We start from the raw sequence: 19,841 nt of genomic DNA on the forward strand, positions 1-19,841 counted from the left end.
TTAAGTTCCTCAGTGACTCTTTCAGGACAAGTATTCTCCCCCCCCCCCGAAATGTAACTAAACACAGTTCACACCAGCTGTACACGACTTCTACATGACTTCATACTTCAAACTGCTTGAAGCCGTTGTTTATTGAGTCACTGGTTTACAGTTTGAGTCACATGAAGGGTTTTTTCTGTGGAAGTTATTTGACTGAATATTTTCAGAGAACAGCAGAATGAAGAAGTTGATCAAGTGAAATCTGACATGACGAAATAGAGACGTCTTACGTTCGACTGTTTGCATCTGCACATCTTTGCATTTCTGCAATCGTGTCTGATCTCATCCGACTGCTGAGCTTTTATTTTGTTCCTCTGGTAACAAAGACAATAAAACAACAAACGGCACCAGTGGATGTGTGACGGTGGTTAAACAAGCGCCTGGAGCTAAACGCTACCGCCAGTTTTTCGTACAACCTTTATTTAATCATGTTTTCTCATTGAGATCGATATCTCTCCTGCAAGAGACGTCTGAGGACAGCAGATGAAAAGAAGCAAAGCCAAACAAACAATGACAGATACATAGAATCCGTTGAGCTCGATGTGATAAAAACAAACCTCTCAGTTAACAGTTTACATGTGCAAGTGTTTTGCACGATGACTTTGCATTTTATTTGTTTATTTCAGCATCGGGTGTTTTGCTGATTCATGCCAAGCTGATGTTGATCTGATCAGGCTGAATTATATTTTGTATTTCAGTGTGAGACAAGTGTGACGTGACATCAGGGCTGTTAGTGGTCACACAGCACTGGAAGTACTGGAAGTATACTTTCAACACACATTTAAGTAATGATGAAGTAAAAACTTGAGCTTGAGTTTTTCACCAAGTTATTTTTTAAACGTGAGTGTATTAAGATCAGTCTGATGGCAAGGTTTAGGATTTTTTTTTTTTAATAATAGTCTCCAGAAAGATTCCTCAACATAATTACCAACAAGAATATAAAAAAAAAATCTGCTGAAGGAAAATGTCTTGTTGGTGGGAGAGGTCAGAGGTCAGACTGGTCCAAACAGAAATATGAGGACACTCGACATGTCTGCTGAGGTCAGACTGGTCCCACTAATACAAATAAATTATCGTTTTAATACCAAAGCCTCTTTGTATTGTTGTTGAGCATGTGCATCACTGTATGGACTCTTCTTCCATGATAATGTCACAAAGGAAAAGTCGTCTGGTTTAATGAAATTAGTTTTACTCCAATGACGTCCACAGTCACTGGATTTGAATCCAGTACAAAAACATTTCCCTCTATTAGAAGTGATTTTATGGTCGTTCTATCATCAAGGGAGAAGAACAGAGGGTGTTGTTGAACCCTACGAGACACAATGCAACTCGTGATTACGCTCTACACAAATCAAGTGTGATTGATTTGATGTGGTAGAGAAGGAGACGTGGAGCTGACAGATCCACAGAAATGATGTGATGCCCCAATGTCAACATGGAGGAATCTGAGAGGAATCTGAGAGGACCCTGGCTTCAGACCGAGGATGAGGATGTTTCCAGTAAAGTGCTGGTGAGAGCAGCTGACGGGGTATTCGTTTGTTCCAGCTTTCAGACATCGAAATAAGATTAGAGCAACTGACTTCATTCACACTGGGGTGAGAAGTGACGAGGAGGAAACACCCTGAGCCGCGTGCACTGAGAGGGTGGGGAGAGAACACCGTTACGCGCGTGCACACACCAGCACGCACGTTGTCCTGACGTCACATATGGAGACATGACACACGTGCAAAACCACCAAACCGTGAAACACACCACTGAAACAAGAGTTAGGGTTGAGTTAACAGCGGGTTTGGAGTCGAACTGGAAACACCGACCGCAATTAACTGGTCCCCCAAGGTCTGTGACACACACACACACACACACACACACACACACACACACACACACACACACACACACACACAGGGAGGGAGGATCTCCGCGCGCTCACTTGTGAGTTTCATTGGCTTCATGCTGAAGTTGAGTTGTTGTCTCATTTGGCTCTTCAGGGGTTTAATTGAATTTATTTGTCACTATTAGTTTCAGCTCTTCTCTGTGTGTGTGTGTGTGACACCGGATCCTCGTGCCCCGCGGGCTCGTGCTGGAAGATAAACCGGAGGTTCACGCGCGTGTGGACGGCGCGAGGCTCAACAGGAGGTTTCTGAACGAGAGTCGCCGGGAGAGGAGCGGATTCACCGGACACCTCTGAGACAAGCCCCGGCTCTCCCCCTCATGTCTGCCCGCTGCTGACTCTACATCTGCTCGGTACCGACCGGAGCCACCGTCTGACCCGGAATATCTGCGCTGTGGACGGTACCGACACTTCTCTGTTAGTCCAAGTTAGTGGAGGAAAAGTTTTCAGTCATAGAATCACTACAGTTATTTTCTATATTTCTCCTCAGCCTTCAGAAAAAGTTCTTTTTGTAGCTCGATCTTTAACTTCAGGACAGAATCTGAAATAAATCTGGGAACAGTTTGATAACAAGTGTTTAATTCACACTTTAAAATGCTTCAACTGTTTCAACAGGGCCGTATCTAAAAGTGAGGGGGCCCTGGAAAGATTCGATGCTGTCAGTGAGCCCCTCAAACAATCCGTCTGATTTCACCTGAGTTAAAGTACTTTTTTTTTTAAATGCAAAAATATTAAGAACATTTATTTTACTGCTTTTATATGTCACATATTTATTGTAAATTTGATATTTGCTTATTCTTTTAAACTTTTAGTCGAACAAAACAAAACGTTAAAGTGAAATGTATTGTGAGTGTTATTGTGAAGTGGAGTTAGTCCCAAGATTCAAAGATCTACAGCGCCACGTTTACACACGCAATCTGCCACAGTTTGAAATGTTTCATAGACTAAACAAAGCGAACATGGTAGTTTGGTTAAATGTGAAAATTGTAGTTTCACTAATTTAACTAAAGTGGTGTAACTAAGGATTATTTTTCAAATACTTTCATTGTCAGAGAATCAATTCATCATAAATCCCAATTTTCTTCTTTCTGTATTCGTCTGCATTGTCTCGTTTCTGCTCTTTTGCACTGAATGAAATACTTTTTTATTATATTATTTATTATTTATAATTTTGTGTATTATTTAATCCACCTGACCCCAAATCCGTCCTGATTTTGTGTATTTGTAAACTGTAAGATCTCCACTGGAGGTTCATGTAAAGTTATGTGGGTTTGAACAACGGGAGTTTGTAGAGGTGGAGATGATTGTTGCTGGATTAATAATTTCTGATTAGTGTCTCTCTGGTGTCCCTGCAGTTTGTCCTCCATCATGTATCCCTCTGCTGTCGGTGTGTGTGCACGCTGCAGCCTGGTCCTGGTCCTGGTCCAGATCCTGGTGCTGGTCCGTCCTGCAGCAGGATACAGTCTGGATCAGGAGCACAGTCTGGAGTTCCGGGGTCCCTCCTCCTCCATGTTCGGATACTCAGTCCTGCTGCATCGCCACAAAACTCACAAATGGTCTGGATCCATATCTTCATATCTGTATCGATCTACTATTTAACTTTTTTCGATCTTTGGGAGGTGATGGGTTTCTCTTAAGTTTTACAGCGTTGTTGTTTTCATCGACTTTATTGAAAATACGTGGGGTTATGTTTTAGGAAACATCTGGAAGTGGGGGCATTATGATCTCTGCGATGGAAATGACCAATTACTGCTCCTGTTGCCATCTCAGAAGATAACACACACACGTCTGAGCTGACATTTCAAAGCATTATGGGTTCTCATGATATGGATGATGAATCTCCTCAGTCATGAACTTTGACCATGGAAACGAATGACCCCTGCCCTCATAGAGCTGTAGGGAACTGTAAATCTTCATTTAATTATCAGAGAGATGCGTCATTTCGTTTGTGTGTGTGTGTGTGTGTCTGTGTGTGTGTGTGTGTCTGTGTGCATGCTAATTACCCAGTTCTTCTCAGTGACAGAAGCTCTTTGATGCTACACACACAGATGCCATTTAGACACTGAACAGATCCAGTGTAACTCTCTCTCTCTCTCTCTCTCTCTCTCTCTCAGGTTGGTGGTTGGAGCTCCTGTAGCAAACTCATCCTCCAATCCGTCGGTTCGATCCCCAGGAGCCCTTTTCCGCTGCGACGTCACTGGAGAGACGCAGCACTGCCATCACATGCATGCCGGTGTGTTTCTATCTAAGTCGTGAAAACCTTTTCCTCCTGCATTTCAAAGACTAAGGTCCCATTCACACCGACTTAAGGTTTTGCACCATCATTTATTGGATCAGATGAAAAACAGTCGTGGATCTGAAATTAAAATGAATCCATGAAAGAAACAGAAATGTAAAAAGATCCATTGTGTTATTTCACTTGTTGAGGTTTAACATTTGCTCTTTAAATCGTCAGATGTGTCAGGCTGTGGGAAGACGTGTGAAGCAGAAAGTGATCACCAGTGGCTGGGAGTCAGTCTGTCCAGGCAGCCCGGAGACAATGAAGGACACGTCCTGGTAACAGACACACACACACCTTCTCCCTCCCTTACACACACACACACACACACACACACACACGTCATTACCTATCATCACCTGTGTGTTAAGGCTTCAGCACCACAAGGTTAATACACAGAAAGAGTAAATGTTTATCTTTCATCACCTTCTCAAGAAGTATGTCATAGATTTGTCTATATAATGTCATTTATGTAAAATAATAACAATATATCACCAGTTTATCTAATTATTTAGTTATCTCATGTCTAAAATCCTAAATATGACAAAGCACAAAGTTTTATCAAGGAACAGAAGTCATAAGAGAGGCCACTGCAGAGGGAGACCCCAGAGGCCCGAGGCTTTGACGCTGTTTCCACATATCCGTCTAAAAATAGTTTTACTCTGGTATGAAAAATGGAAATGTTGCAAAATATTTGCAGTATGAGGATGATTTGTGTTTCCCGTGGAGGAATGTTAAAGCGTTAAAGCCTGTGAGAGAACCGAGAACTGCTCCTCCTTCATATTAATACTGTGCATATTTACAACACTATCATTACTGGTGTGGTCATGTGTGAATGAAGCCACTGTTGAGCCTTTTGCTGCTGACGCCTCGAAGGCAACGTTAAAGATTTCCATGACTGAAAGGAGCTTTTAACTTAGTGAGTTATTACAGCATCAACTGCTTTCCTCACAAATGGTCTCAGAGTGAAAGATTTTACTGCAGATTCGTTCTCAGTGTCATGGGAACAACAACACTGCTGCTAACTTGTGATAGTGTTACTGACACTAATGAGTCCATGTCACATGCTGTTTGTGTGTCTTATCCTGTGTGTGTGTGTGTGTGTGTGTTCAGGCGTGTGCTCACCGCTGGAAGAACGTCTTCTACTCAAAGAAGGACAGTCAGAACAACAAGCTTCCTAACGGAGTGTGTTATCGCTATGACAGCGACCTGAAACATGGTCGACCCATGATCCCCTGCTACCGAGGTACACACACGTCGAGTGTTACAGGCTTGTTCGGTTGTTTCCAGATGAAATCTGAAAGGATGAAGTTGTGGTTCTCTCAATTTCGGACGATAATATTTTGCAGAATTTAACCCATGTATTCGTTTTTGAATGGGCTCGGTTCATGGCTTAGATATATTATTGTTATTATTGTTAACACAAGACATTCATATTATGGAGGTAGACCCCATTGCAGTTAAATAAATTGATAAATTAATAAGTGCAGAAGGAAACATGTCACATATTTCCTGGTATGTCATACTACAGGATCGTGAGATGATTAATTACACTTTCCTTCCATTCTAATCTACCAGATTAGAATGACCCGCTCTCGACCCACTTCTGTTGAAACTGACGCCCTTCTCACATTTTCAAATTTGGCATCATACCTTCTCACTTCGCTCTCGTATGTGTGAACGCAGCAGCGTTTGTTCAGCTGTGGGAGGAAATCGTTCATTTTTTTATCTTCATATGTGTTTGTTAACCTTCACCTCTCAACGTGTCTGTTTGCCCGTGTCTCTGTCTGTTGCAGACCACCAGAGGAAGTTCGGGGAGGATTACGGGTCATGTCAGGCTGGTATCTCGAATTTCCTGACAGAGGTCAGCAGCACACAGTCAACACGCTATTTTAAAATCCTGTTTCTCTTCACTGCTTCCACCAGCAGCCTGAAGATTGTCCGTCACCATCGTGTACATGAAGTTTATAAAAACCTGGAGTTCCCCTTAATGCTATTGACATGCACAAATGAAGTATGTCCATTTTAGATATGAGAACAAGACCTGATACTTTCATGTTTGCTAAAATGACTCAGTACTTCTATTGTAAAGCAACAAATGGAACAGAATGATAGTGTGACGATTCCAGATGTGTCACACGTGTAATTTTAAGATAATAGAGGTTAAATAGAAATATTTGGTACTTTACATCACAGAGACTCTGACATCTGCCTCTGTCCCTCAGGATCTGATCATCATGGGGGCTCCAGGGACGTCTTATTGGACAGGTTCAGTTCTGGTCTTCAACACGTCCAGTCGAGGGATGTCAGTGTACCTCGATGATGAAACTGGAACAGTCAGCTTCGGAAGCTACCTGGGTAGACAACACACCTTGCTGCTATATACTATTGATTTACTGTACCTCTGTGTCTGTGTTACATTTGACACCTGGTCGACGAGATGAAGAAATAGAATTTAAAGAATTTAAGAATGTTTCTGCCTCCTCTATAAAAAACCCAACGTTTTTTCAGTCCGAAGCAGAAACCGTGGCTGGGACTGTTGTTTATTTCCAGATGGCTGTTATGCTGTAGCCCAGGGGCGTCATTAAAAGCAACAAGGAGGTGTTTTATCGAGGTCTATTTACTTTTAGGACTTTTCACTTTGGTCCATGTCCAATCTGCGAACATGGAGGAGGCAGGGTTTATGAGCTATACTGCAGCCTGCCACCAGGGGTCAATAAAGATGCTTTGACTTCTCCTCTGTGTCAGAAAGTTACAGCAAATGCAAATTAAACTCCTGGCTACGTTAAAATCACTTCAGCTAATGTGTTTGCCTTTGTGATGAGATGGTGTTCTGTTAGCGGTGCTATCGCTAAACAAGTATTGTTATATTCAGCACCATTTGTTTTTTAGACTGTACAGGGAGGAATAGTAAAGAGGACGCAGTGAGCTGCTTAAATGTAGATCTCATCAATGTAAATGTCTTTTACTCTGACACGCTGTGCTGCGAAAAACCATTTGCACTCTGCCAGCATGACTTTAATTACTGCGATCGCACACGGCTCCGCTCCCCATGATCGCTGCCGCCTCATATTGAAAAACAGTTCTGGGATTAATGACACTGCAGCTTGATGAGATCTTTTTTTTTTTTTTTTTTTTTTTTTTATGCTCGGATGATGTGGAGCTAGAACAGTTTATGTCTCAAGAGCAAATGATGAAACTTAAATTAACTTGAATAATCATTTTTAATTCCATCCATACTCGGTTACTTGTACAGGTTCAGGTCACGTTCATTTAATCAGTTATTGACTTTATTGTCTCTATTGGTTTTCATTTAAAAAATACATTCAGTTGAATTGTGTGTGTTATTAAAAAGGTCTTAATAGTTTGGAAATGGAACTGAAACCCTCAAAACCTGATGTTAAGAAGCAGTTTGATGAACAGGAAGCTGAGCAGAGAGGTGTAATGAACAGTTTGTACTTTGTTTTAACTGCCGCTAGAAAACATCTGCCGCATTTGATCAACACAAATCGACTGAGAGAATGGTCTCCTGTGTGACTTTCTCTGATACACACACCCAAACACACACACACACACACACACACCCCCGTACCACAACTCAGTTATAACAATAACAACTACACATCAAACCCAAACTTTAACCAAGTCAATAACAACACGAGTCAATAATACTGAAAACTACAGTTTCAATCTTTCTCACTTGGGGCATTTTATATAGAAAACTCTTATTCTGAAAAGTAACTAGTAAATGATTCTCCTCTGAACTGCAGTGGAGTAGAAGTAGAAAGCAGCATAGAAAGGTAATAATCAAATAAAGTACTTTGAAATGTCAGTACTTCAGTGTGAACACTGTGTCCTTCAGGTTACGCTGTTGGAGCTGGTCACTTCCTGAGTCCTGCTACACTGGAGGTGGTGGGTGGAGCTCCGCAATATAACCAGAGAGGAAAGGTAGGAGCTGTTTACCTGCAGATCTTTTTACCGACTGTACGCCAAGTCTGTCTTTACTAGTGTGTGTGTGTGTGTGTGTGTGTGTCTGTGGGTCGCAGGTCTTCATCCTCACCGTAGACAACAGTTTTCTGCGGATCGTCTCTGAAGTGTCTGGAAAAGAGGTCAGTGACCGCTCAGCATCCTCCTCTCAAACTGTAGACGACTTTGTTTTGACCGTGTGTGTGTCTCTGTGTGTGTAGCTGGGATCTTACTTTGGCTCCAGTCTGTGTGCGGTGGATCTGAACGCTGATGGTTTGTCAGATCTGTTGGTCGGCGCTCCCTTGGCAACTGGCGCCGCCAGGGAGGAGGGGCGAGTGCACGTGTACATAAACCAGGGGCAGGTGAGCACACACACACACACACACACACACACACACACACAGAAAGAATAATATGATTATTTGTCCTCAATGAAAATAATGAGAAGTCGGCTGCAGCACTAAACCATCTCGTCCTCACTGACCCGCTCTCAGGCGAAGCTGTTGGAGGCGGAGTTTCACCTGACTGGCAGCGATGCCTACGCCGCTCGGTTTGGAGAGACCATCGCCGACCTTGGCGACCTGGACGACGATGGTTACCACGGTAATACCTACACCTGCACAGCCTGACCCATCAGCTATTACAAACACTACTCTTGATACTACCAATACATATGCCACTATTACTGCTGAAAGTAACATTGCAAATATAAATACAACATATATATATATATATATATATATACTATGACTGTTTCTCCTGCTTTATACACTGGTTGTGTATTTTAAGGGAGCACAACCCACCCAACACCAACAGTAGCTGCCACTTGGTGATAATTAAGAGACGCGACTCTAACAGACGCCCTCACACACAAACAGACCCCCTCACCATCTGTGGAGTGTGTGTGTGTGTGTGTGTGTGTGGTGTGAGGGGTGTGAGGGGTGGAGTGTGTTATTAAGTTCATTAAAACTATAATGACAAACTCTTGCTGCTCTTTAACTGAACCCTGAACCTGCCTTCTAATCTGCCACAGTTAGATAAAAGACTGTGTGTGTGTGTGTGTGTGTGTGTGTGTGTGTGTGTGTGTGTGTGCGTGTGTGTGTGTGTGTGAATGTGTGTGTGTGTGTATGTTCCAGCAGCTTGCCATTTGTAAAAAAAAAACCTTTTACTCTCAGGACTTCACATCTTCAAAAGACTCAGGTTAAACATTAAAGGACCATTCTGCTGTTTCCCATCATGTACTAACTCTGACCACTTTCATCCTGCTGAACATTTTCCGACTGTTTTAGGAATGTGAATGTTTTAGGTCCAAAGTCCGACTCAACACACACTTTACCCCCCTCAGAGCCACGTTTGGATGATTTGCCATAAAGTCATTCCGATCGCTAATTAGCACATTTCATCCTGTTCATTTGTTTACGAGCCAAAACTTTGTCAAAAATACAGAGAAGGTGGAAAAACCCTGCAACAGAAACTAATGAGCTACTGGAATGAAGGATATCAACCTGTAGGTGAAAGGTCGAGGTTAGGTTGATGTCATGGTCCTCATGAACACAATAATATTAACTGTGTTTGTAGATGTGGCGATCGGTGCCCCGCAGGAGGACGACCTGAAAGGAGCCGTCTACATCTATAACGGAAGGAAGGAGGGAATCTCACCAACTCCATCTCAGGTACAAACGCTGACAGCAATACAGCAGACCTGTGTATGACAATAATAAGCAGTAATAGTTGGTAATATTACAGTTTTTTTTGTAGTTTTTACTGTAAGTTAAGCAGATGAGTAATCATAAATCATATTTATATCATCAGAGAATTACTGGATCCACCTTGGGTCGCGACCTCAGGATGTTCGGCCAGTCGCTCAGCTCTGGCATTGACATCGATGATAATGGCTACCAGGGTAAACCTCTCTGTCACTACAATCACTTCCTGTGTCACAACATTTATCTCATCACTCTCCATTAACCCAGTTCAACTCTCTGTCTGTGCAGACGTGGCGGTCGGTGCATTCCTCTCGGACGCGGCTGTGGTTCTCAGGTAAGACCTCAGAAGACCTATAAGTGTAATTCTGTCGTCACGGAGGTTTACAGGGAGCACACGTTTCATTTGTTTAGCTGATTTAGAAGAAGCAGTATAACAATGTTAATTATATCACATGAATTCATCTCCTGTTTTCCATCCATATGAGAAAATCCATCAGAATGAATTCCAGTCCATTCACGAAATACCGTGATCGTTTCTCTGAACGTGTCCTTTTTTGCTGTAGGACCCGTCCAGTGATTAAGGTGAAGGCGTTTCTGACTCTGCCTGAGCAGATCGACCAGCAGGTGGCGCTGTGCATAGAACACAAGACTCCTACCATCTGCTTTAATGTCACGGTCTGCTTCAGTGTCTGGTCCAGACATTTCAGAGGAGCCATAGGTAAAACCTGACTGTTGAGTGTTTGAAACTGAAATTAGACCGAACCTGCAGATGTTTGAGATGAAAAGTCGAACTCAGTTGACCTAAAATTCTTAGTATTAATTAAAAACCAAGGGTTAATTACAGTGACGAGGTGTTGTTTAGAAAGTACAAAAAATAACACCATCAAATTCTACAAAAACAAAGTATATCTCATTGTACACGACTTCAACAGCTGGAGGAATCCACAGCTTGTAGTGTTCAGACATATTCGTTAAATTCGTGACTGGATTATCGCTGTAGAGGAGATTATTTGATTTACCTACTTCATATTGTTCTTCTCCCCATTTCAGATCTTCAGTATAATTTGACCTCTGACCTCCTCCATAAACCATCCTTCCCTCATCGCTTCTATTTCCATGGTAACGGATCATCCAACAGCACTAGGGGTCATTTGAGAGCCCGACACGGACATCTTACTTGTACAACACACGTGGCACACCAAAGGGTAACACACACACACACACACACACACACATGCAAAAAACATATATTCAATATTGGCTTAATAACATGTGAATGACTGAAAACAACGTTTACCTTCTCTTTCTCCTGCAGAAAGACGTGAGGGACATTTTTACTCCGGTCCAGTTTGAAGTTTCTTATGGTCTCAGAGAAACAAGCTCCCACAGAGCCTCCTCCAGAACCTTCCCTCCCTTAAAACCCATCCTGCAGCAGAGCGCAGGACACCAGAACACCATCACCAACCAGGTACTAACCAGTGTAAACACCACCATTAACCAGGTACTAACCAGTGTAAACACCAACTAGAACACAATCATTAACCAGGTACTAACCAGTGTAAACACCACCATTAACCAGGTACTAACCAGTGTAAACACCAACTAGAACACCATCACCAACCAGGTACTAACCAGTGTAAACACCACCATTAACCAGGTACTAACCAGTGTAAACACCAACTAGAACACCATCATTAACCAGGTACTAACCAGTGTAAACACCACCATTAACCAGGTACTAACCAGTGTAAACACCACCATTAACCAGGTACTAACCAGTGTAAACACAAACCATTAACCAGGTACTAACCAGTGCAAACACCAACTAGAACACCATCATTAACCAGGTACTAACCAGTGTAAACACCACCATTAACCAGGTACTAACCAGTGTAAACACCACCATTAACCAGGTACTAACCAGTGTAAACACCAACTAGAACACCACCATTAACCAGCAAGAAAATCATTAAAAATTTTAAAATTCTCTTGAATAGTTTTTTCTAGATAATTTCCATAATGTCCATGAGGACAACCAGTTAAACTAAGACTAATGGGACAACAGTGTGAAGCGTGTCTGTCCATTTCTGGACAGACCTAGACAGGAAGCATCTAATCTGACGTCCGCTCCTCCACACACACAATGATAAGACCTTCCTGCAAATCCAGATGTGTTTACAGCTGCAGCCCATTAAGCGTCATTAGTCCACTCATCCTGTGTCCACGTCACGTCCCACTGACTCACAAACACAGACTGGGATGAGTGTAGGAATGTGCAGCCAGAGTCATCAGGACATTGTTAATCACCTGTGGGACGGAGGTCAGGGTCCGAGGAGTCATATGTTATGTTGTTAATATTATTATTATTATTATTTTCTCCATCGATTAACTCTTTGCTTCTTTCTCTCTGTCAGACTCTGTTTGCTCGTTCCTGTTCTCTGGTGAACTGTTCGACCAACATGCAGCTGTCTGCCGAACTGGTGCTGCAGCAGTAAGAAAACACACACACACACACACACACACACACACACACACACACACACACAAAGAGGAAACAGGAGTAGTATTGTATTTTTTGTCAACTCAGTTAGGACAGCAGTCGCACACGATTCATAGTTATGACGAATTTTGTCTCAAATTGTGTCAACGCAAAACGAGCTTCTCTAAAAATAACACACGACATGAAAGTTAAAAACACATGATGCTATTTATCTGCTGACTAATTCAGAACGTCAGTCGGCAGCGGGGCTTTTATCTCGGCCTCAGCTGGACCAGGCTGTTACTCTGCTCTCTCAAAACGCTCTCATGTGACCGGTTCATGAGCGGTGACGTCTCTGATCCTGTGATGTCATCGCTAGAACTCGATATGGATTATTTCGGGGGCCGATAATAGGAAGTAAACAATTTCTGATACCTACATATCAGTCGACGTATATATATAAGAAATATATAGAAATCAAAGCACATCTTTTCTACATTGTTTGTCCTGGAAAATAAAACACTGATCGTCTGTGAAAGTTTAATATCAGACATCTTTCATCGGCCATCCATTGGGCTCCAGTGATTTGTTGTCAACCATCTATTAAAATCTCTAATTTTCCTTTTAATGGAAACTTCTCTTTCTACGTCTCAGCCCTGGTGTTTGTCGTCAGTGGTGAGCGGCTTCATGTTCGTTGGTTGTGACTGTCAGTGTTGCCGTGTGTCCTCAGACAGCAGCAGTACTTTGCTCTCGGCTCTGGACAGACCATCGTGTTGAAAACCTTGATGGTGAACTCCGGAGATGACGCCTTCCTGCCACGACTGATGCTGTATTTCCCAAACAACATCCACTTCATTAAAGTTCTGCAGAACGTGAGTTTGCCTTGTGATGATTGGGCGGTTTGAATAAACGGACCTATGAAAAACGTATCCGCTAACAATAAATAACCACCGATGAGAAAATACAGTCACTGAGAGATTAAGTGATGAAGATGTTTAGTGTATTTTATGCTCCAGTTTATGCTTCATAATAAAAGCCGCCCTGTGTTTCTGCAGTTGAATGCTTTTAATGTGAAGCAGCAGCAGTTTGAAATATTTGTTCAGCATCAGCAGTTCAGTGATGCAGCTCAGACAGGAAGCTCCGTTGGAGAGTCAACAGCAAACAAAGACGTTGATCAATCAGATAGAACTATGCTGTTTCCTGAGAAGCCCTTGAGAAGGGAGTTTGAATCCAGGGAGAGAAAACCATTTAAGACTTTTTAGTTTGGAGGAGGTAGAGTTTGTGGTCCTGTACTGTAAACAGTCACCGAGGGGCGATAAAGATGATTTGCCTTTAATTTGGGGGGAAGATTTGGCAAATTAGACTAAATATCAAAACTGACTCGACTAATTCTGATCAAAAACAGTCTTTGATTTCTTTAAAATCTCTGTATCATAACTTATAGCAACACAAAGTTATAAATAAATACCTGTGTGTGTGTGCAGGAGGACAACCTGGTCAGCTGTGATGTCACAGAGGACGTTAACAGTACGATGGTGCTGGTCGACTGCAGCGTCACCAGCCTCCTGCTCCCTGCACAAAGCCAGGTAAGTCCCAGCCAATCACAGAGCACCTACAGCCCTGCTAACATCTGCTAACATCTGCGTGAAGCTGCACTGATCCCAGAGAGGGAGAACATCCTGTAGTTGTAAAGAACCTTTTTCAAAATCACTAACATTTCCTGTTTCCTGCAGGTAAATATCAACTTCCTGTTGGACGTGAACCAGAACAGCACCCCCGGTGATGTCAACATCCACGTCAACACCAGCAGGTGCAGACTCACTCACACAAACATTTCTTTAAGTCACGTGTAGTTCGTTGGAGTAAGACAGAGAGAGACGATTCGATCTGTTAGTTTAAAATCATTGATCGTTCATTTTTTTATAACGTTTTCTCTTCAGTGATAACTATGAGAATGAGGAGTATCTCCATGACAACGCCATCGGTCTCCTCCTTCCTCTTAAGTATGGAATCAACATCAACATCCACGGGTGAGTCAGCAAACATTACTATTACAAAATGAACTACAAATAATACTCTTCGTTTTGTGGGGCAGCTGGACACAATCTAAGAGTCGTAGTAGTTCTACCTCAGGGATTAGTTCTGTGCAAACTGTCCGAATGTTTCCTTATCTCACAAAGTTAAGGAAAGTTAACAAACAAACAAACGCCAGATCAGCATAAATAACTCAGCACTCTCTGATTAAAGAGACCTTCACCTGGACCTGAGGATCCGTCAGCGCAGGTGAGAGCTGTTAGCTGATTGATCCTCAGGTTTATAAGCAGCAGCTGGGCAGACTCAGGGACACACACACACACACACACACACAAGGACTGAGACAGACACGTGGAGAGACAGAGACACGGGGCTGAAAAGCCCGACGCCAGCAGAAAATGCTGGACTATAAAAGTGTTGTGTTAAGTTTATGTTTGTTTCTGGTAAAGAATAAAGAAAGCAACTCCTTCGTCTCGGTCTGTGTGGGGGACAGTCCTGTGAAATGGTCAACTGACACATGAAAATTAAGAAGAGCTTTGAAAGATGTCGGACGTGCTGATGACATCTCTTCCTGTCCTGTTCTAATGCATTTCTGTGTCTGTGTAAATGACAGTTTTGTGAGTCCGACATCGTTTGTGTTTGGAGATGAAGACTTGACTCCAGTCGACTGCTACACTGAAACTTTTAACTACACGTACAAGGTAAATGTAAAAAAACAAAAAGAAAAGAAGCCTGTCTCTGTGGCAGCAACGTGTTTCCTGATCTATACTGATCTGTTATTGTGTTTCTGCAGGTTTTAAACTCCGGACCCAGCAGGTCTCTAGATACCGTGGTTGAGATTGCGTTACCGAAGATTCTCGCACCGTACCCACACAGACTGCAGCAGGTCGAATGGCGGGTACGTGCAGTGACAACTTAGACCTGAAGTCGAAGAACGAAATGTTTTGATGACATTTTCTAAAAAGAAATTTTAGAATTCACCTTCAAAGATTCAGAATTTATTTTGCAGCTGCATCTAGTGACCAACAGACAGAGTCACCAGTAGATGGATGTGTGTGTACCTGCTCCACCAGCAGATGTCAGGCTTCACCATTGATGCTTGTTTCAGTCCCTGTCTTATGTTAAGAACATGTTGTCTTTCTTTTCCTTAACAAAAGGAGAGATAAAAATACTTTCAGTACCTATAAGTATTTAATAATCAACGCTTCGGACTCATTTTGGTTTGAACTGCGTAACGTGTTGGCAGATACAGACTTAGAGTTTTATTTTTTATGAGATGTTCCATTGGCTTAAACACACCAATGGCTGTTGATTTGGTCACAGTAGTAGTAGAGGAGAAATGGTAGAAGTATAAGTACAGTAGAAATAGAAGTAAACATCAGGGGTCCGACAGTGTGTGTAATATTAATGTTTGTGTTACTTCCCTGTCTCCACAGTCTTCTCACGGCGTGTGTTCCCTCAGTGACACGACAGTTTCAGTCATCGATGACTGTGACGTTCCTCAAGCTTCCTTCATCAAACAACTCATCTTCTTCTTCTCCGCCACCTCCAGCCGAGAACTGGTACACACGCACACACACACACACACACACACACACACACACACACACACACACACACACACACACACAAGGGGAAGTTAGGGGTTGGAAGTGAAAATGTAGTTTCTATTCATTTTAGATTGATACTAACAATATAAAAGATTTGCAGTAATATCTGCACCATCGTTGTGGTGATTGGATCCTCTGTGTGTGTGTGTGTGTGCAGTTTTGCGGCCGTGGCGATGAGCTGTGTGAGCGACTGGTGTGTCGTCTTGGTAACCTGGAGGCAGGAAGAGATGCCACCATCCAACTGGAGACAAGACTGAACCCTGCTGTGCTGCTGCAAGCTCCGGTAACACACACACACACACACACACACACACCCTGGAATAGAATAGGGAGGAACCCCAACCAAACACCACACACATCTTATCTCGACGTGTTGTGTCTCAGGGTCGTCATGGAATCATGAATTTGGAGAGCACAGCGAGGATGTCATCACCCAGTGAAGATCCTCACACCATCCTCATCCAGAAACAACCTGCAGCACAGGTAGGACGCCCTGCGGCCAATCACAGCCTCAGATCAGTCAAAACTAAAGTTTGACAGCACAGTGCATAATCTTCATCATCATCATCATCAAAGCTTCATCCTGGAATTGAATTTCTGTCCTCAACAATAAAAACTACCCGTGGAAAGTAACTTTTACTTGTGTTTTAGTACAATATTATTATGAATATACAGTTGTGGTTGTTGATGTCACTACACTCTGCTGTGTGTTCTCATAATAGTTTATTGTGTGTTGGACATTTCTAGGTGGTGGTTGAAGCTCTTTATACCCAGAAACCCACAACTGCAGTGAAGGTGTTCATCATCGTGTTCAGTTTAGTTTTGGGTCTGATGATACTGGCTGCTCTCATCTGGTGTCTGTGGAAGGTAAAAACATATCTGTGATTTGTTTTCTAGATAATTGTACTCGGCGTGTTTGGCATGTACTTCAATTTAACTTTACTTATCGTCCGACATGTACAATAATACTGACAATATCAACCATGGTGATATATGAGACATATCACTTCTGCTTTAAAAATAAGTATAATGACATATAATAATAATAATAGTGATATAATAATACTGCAAAATCAAGTATGTCATAAAACATACATTACATTATGATATATTGAAGAAATACAGTTTGATCTAATGATGCTGATCCAAAATATATCAAGTACTGGTAATCTGCAGTATATTGTAATAACAAACTACAGTATCATGTAGTCCGCGTTCTTCATGTCGTGACTGAGCGTCTCTGTGTCTCTCAGGCCGGTTTCTTCAAGAGGAGCCTGCAGAAGAAGGAGGAGGAGTTCAGGAGACACAGCTGGGACTACGTTCCGAAGAGCAGCGACAGAGAGAGCTTTTCATAACCCCCCGCTCTCGTGACCTTTGACCTCCGACCGTGAGGTGGAGCTCACATCGTGACTGTGGGACATCAACAGCCAATGAAAAGTGTCCGGACTGTGTGAGATCTGTGAAGTCAGAGACGAACACGTCTCACGTGAACGCTTCCTGACGTCTGACTGTGACCTTTAAATTATTTTGCCTTAAAAAAAAATTTTTTTTAAAAAGACTCCGGCTGCGTTTCAATGGAGGATTTTTGGAAAAGGGAAGTTGAGCTGCAACATTCAAATCTGGACCTGTTAGAGGATCGTTACCCGTGAGCGTGACACCGTCATCGATGGCCTCCATTTTGAATCTGTCACATGGGACTAAATCAAAGGACAGTTCCTTTACTCTCAGGGGATTTGAAGCGTGGCCTCTGATTGGCTCATAACTCTTGGAAGGGGCCTCCCTTTCTACACAGTATTTTTATTTACCTGCTGACCAACGCTTACTGCCGTGGTGTCACGCACGATGTCGTCCAGACAGAGGACAACCTGTTTGTGAAGAGAATAATCAGCGCTGAAGTTTTTTAAGCTTTTTTTTTTTTTAGACCTTTATTGGACAGAGACATCGAGTGAGAGGACGGGGGGGGGGGGGGGGGGGGGGTGACATGAGGATGTGGATGCAGTCTAACCGTTCAGATCTCAGGCTGCAGATTTCACAGTGAATAACAGAACTTGTGGCATTTGTTTGTTTGAGCTTCTTGTCCCGGCAGCGTCTGAACTCAAATGTCCCGATCGGTGGATTTGTTTGTGTAAATTCATGTTTCGATGATGAGAATTTGAAGCGTTGAACAACAGTGATCCCTCCGGACGCTGCTGAGCTTTCAGGGAGCGGTTGGTTAAACTGCAGACAATCATGAGACAGAGCTCGACGACCCAAATCCATCTTTCCCGTCCGTGGTGGACCATCGAGATGATAACGGACAGTTCGGTCAGACAACTCACGTCCAAATGTTTATTGCAGCAGTAGAACATAGTTTGTGTTTGGAGTCTAGGCTCCGACTGAATCCCCCGATATGATTACACAGATGTGATGAGAGTGACGAGCAAAGGGGTTGATGGGAAATGTCTCTCTGCTTAAATAGGCCGCCTAATAAGGTGGGTGTGTATTATCGATGCTTGCGGAGAATGAGGTGTGTCACATGATGTGTGTCACATGATTGGAGCAGCGCAGCTCGAGTTGGCTGCCTGAATTAGCTTCGCAGGGTTTCGCTCCATTTGGTGCTTTTTTTTGAGCCTCAGGATATTTCACATTTTTCCTTCATGAGCCACGTTGCACTTAAAACATAGAAAATGTCATATTCTACGTACACGACGTTTAAACAGCTGTCGTTCCTGTTTCCGCAGATATTCCGCCTCGTGTTATATGAGGGCGTAATGGTCCTTTAGAAAACTTACAGGATAAAAAATGGAAACACAAACATCCACGAAAAGTCCTGTTGGGATCAGGGGGTGAATTTCTGCTTCCAGTCTCTGGTGTGAACGAGCCTGAACGCTCGGTCACTCTGATTCCACTGTTGTAACTGTTGCTTGTTTTCCACTGACATCAATTCAGGAAAACAATCCTGTGCCAAAACAAACCAGAGAACAATGTGCGGCCGGGTGGCACTGAAGCAGGAGTGATTGTTTATCCCCTCAGCCAACATATCATGTGACATGAAGTCCGGCTTGAATGCTTTTCGCTGTTTGACTCCAGTGACTTTGTTTATCGTCTTTATTTGCTGTCTGTCTCTACACGCCCACAGGACTTATTTATTTAAGCGATTTTTAAGATGCTCTGAAATCCTGCAGATGAGAAAGAAGTGAGTGATGTCAGAGGAGGTGGTTCAGGTAAACTCAGGTGTGGTTTCTTGCTTTTTCACCCTGGTTTGTAAAAAAACTGTCTTAACTGAACCAGTGACAGAGCAACACATTGAGCCACGGTGTTGAATCATAGGCGACTCTTTGTAAATTGGCTTTTAAACAACGTTTGAGTTATTAAAAGTATTAAAAAGCTTTGTTTGAACAGTCTGTGCTCTGTGAATACAGATGTTTAAAACAGCTTCCTCCCTTTTTATCGGCTCAGTACAAAAGCACATCACACACGGAAGTTTTTAATGTTTTAATATTGTGTTTTTGTTCATGTCAAGTTGTTCTGCACTGGAGAGTCTCACTGTTTGTATCAACACGTCTATTAAAAAGAAAAAAAGATTTTCTATTTAAGCAACAACTTGTACTTTTCTTTTTCTCATGTTCACAGGCGTTACTCTCAAAAATATATATGATCTCAATAACAAAGCTTTGACATTAAAACAGCCAAGTTGAATACAAACAGCTTTTTATATATTGAAAAATAAAAGTTTTACAGTGATTCATCATGAATATGTTCGATAATCATTTCTATATGTTTGACATTATTAACTATGATTAATTGTTTTGTAATTTCACAGGTTAATGTTACAACTAGAGTCAATTAAACATTTCAC

At 42.4% G+C, this 19,841-nt stretch overlaps 1 protein-coding gene across 4 annotated transcripts; it reads left to right on the forward strand.

Annotated features, from left to right (window-relative positions):
• Window positions 1-1,657: 1,657 nt before the first annotated feature.
• Window positions 1,658-19,582, forward strand: itga4 (integrin alpha 4). 4 transcript variants are annotated; one of them, XM_069532581.1, is made up of 30 exons: window positions 1,658-1,875; window positions 2,059-2,331; window positions 3,286-3,486; window positions 4,045-4,163; window positions 4,386-4,486; window positions 5,322-5,454; window positions 6,005-6,072; window positions 6,434-6,566; window positions 8,071-8,156; window positions 8,255-8,317; window positions 8,396-8,536; window positions 8,669-8,777; window positions 9,753-9,847; window positions 9,987-10,077; window positions 10,169-10,214; window positions 10,444-10,598; window positions 10,931-11,085; window positions 11,196-11,348; window positions 12,295-12,371; window positions 13,090-13,231; window positions 13,844-13,945; window positions 14,093-14,169; window positions 14,300-14,389; window positions 15,007-15,094; window positions 15,187-15,291; window positions 15,830-15,955; window positions 16,161-16,286; window positions 16,388-16,486; window positions 16,751-16,870; window positions 17,257-19,582. In XM_069532581.1, the coding sequence occupies exons 3-30, from the start codon at window positions 3,299-3,301 to the stop codon at window positions 17,356-17,358; spliced, it is 3,090 nt and encodes a 1,029-aa protein (XP_069388682.1). In that variant the 5' UTR covers window positions 1,658-1,875; window positions 2,059-2,331; window positions 3,286-3,298; the 3' UTR covers window positions 17,359-19,582. The 4 variants fall into 4 exon arrangements, with proteins under 4 accessions (XP_069388682.1, XP_069388683.1, XP_069388685.1 ...); XM_069532582.1 differs by having other exon boundaries at window positions 1,875-1,971; XM_069532583.1 differs by lacking the exon at window positions 1,658-1,875 and adding an exon at window positions 2,546-2,634 and having other exon boundaries at window positions 2,192-2,331.
• The last annotated feature ends 259 nt before the right edge of the window (window positions 19,583-19,841 follow it).

This window comes from Paralichthys olivaceus, chromosome 10, assembly GCF_024713975.1.
Source record: "Paralichthys olivaceus isolate ysfri-2021 chromosome 10, ASM2471397v2, whole genome shotgun sequence".
Taxonomy (NCBI): domain Eukaryota; kingdom Metazoa; phylum Chordata; class Actinopteri; order Pleuronectiformes; family Paralichthyidae; genus Paralichthys; species Paralichthys olivaceus.

What these genes read in the sequence shown, in the direction of transcription:
- itga4 (XM_069532581.1), top strand. Translation starts at nt 3,299, where the DNA reads ATGTATCCCTCTGCTGTCGGTGTGTGTGCACGCTGCAGCCTGGTCCTG. An exon ending in TCATTAAAGTTCTGCAGAAC is followed by an intron (nt 13,232 to 13,843) that starts GTGAGTTTGCCT and finishes GTGTGTGTGCAG; the next exon opens with GAGGACAACCTGGTCAGCTG. An exon ending in TCATCTGGTGTCTGTGGAAG is followed by an intron (nt 16,871 to 17,256) that starts GTAAAAACATAT and finishes TGTGTCTCTCAG; the next exon opens with GCCGGTTTCTTCAAGAGGAG.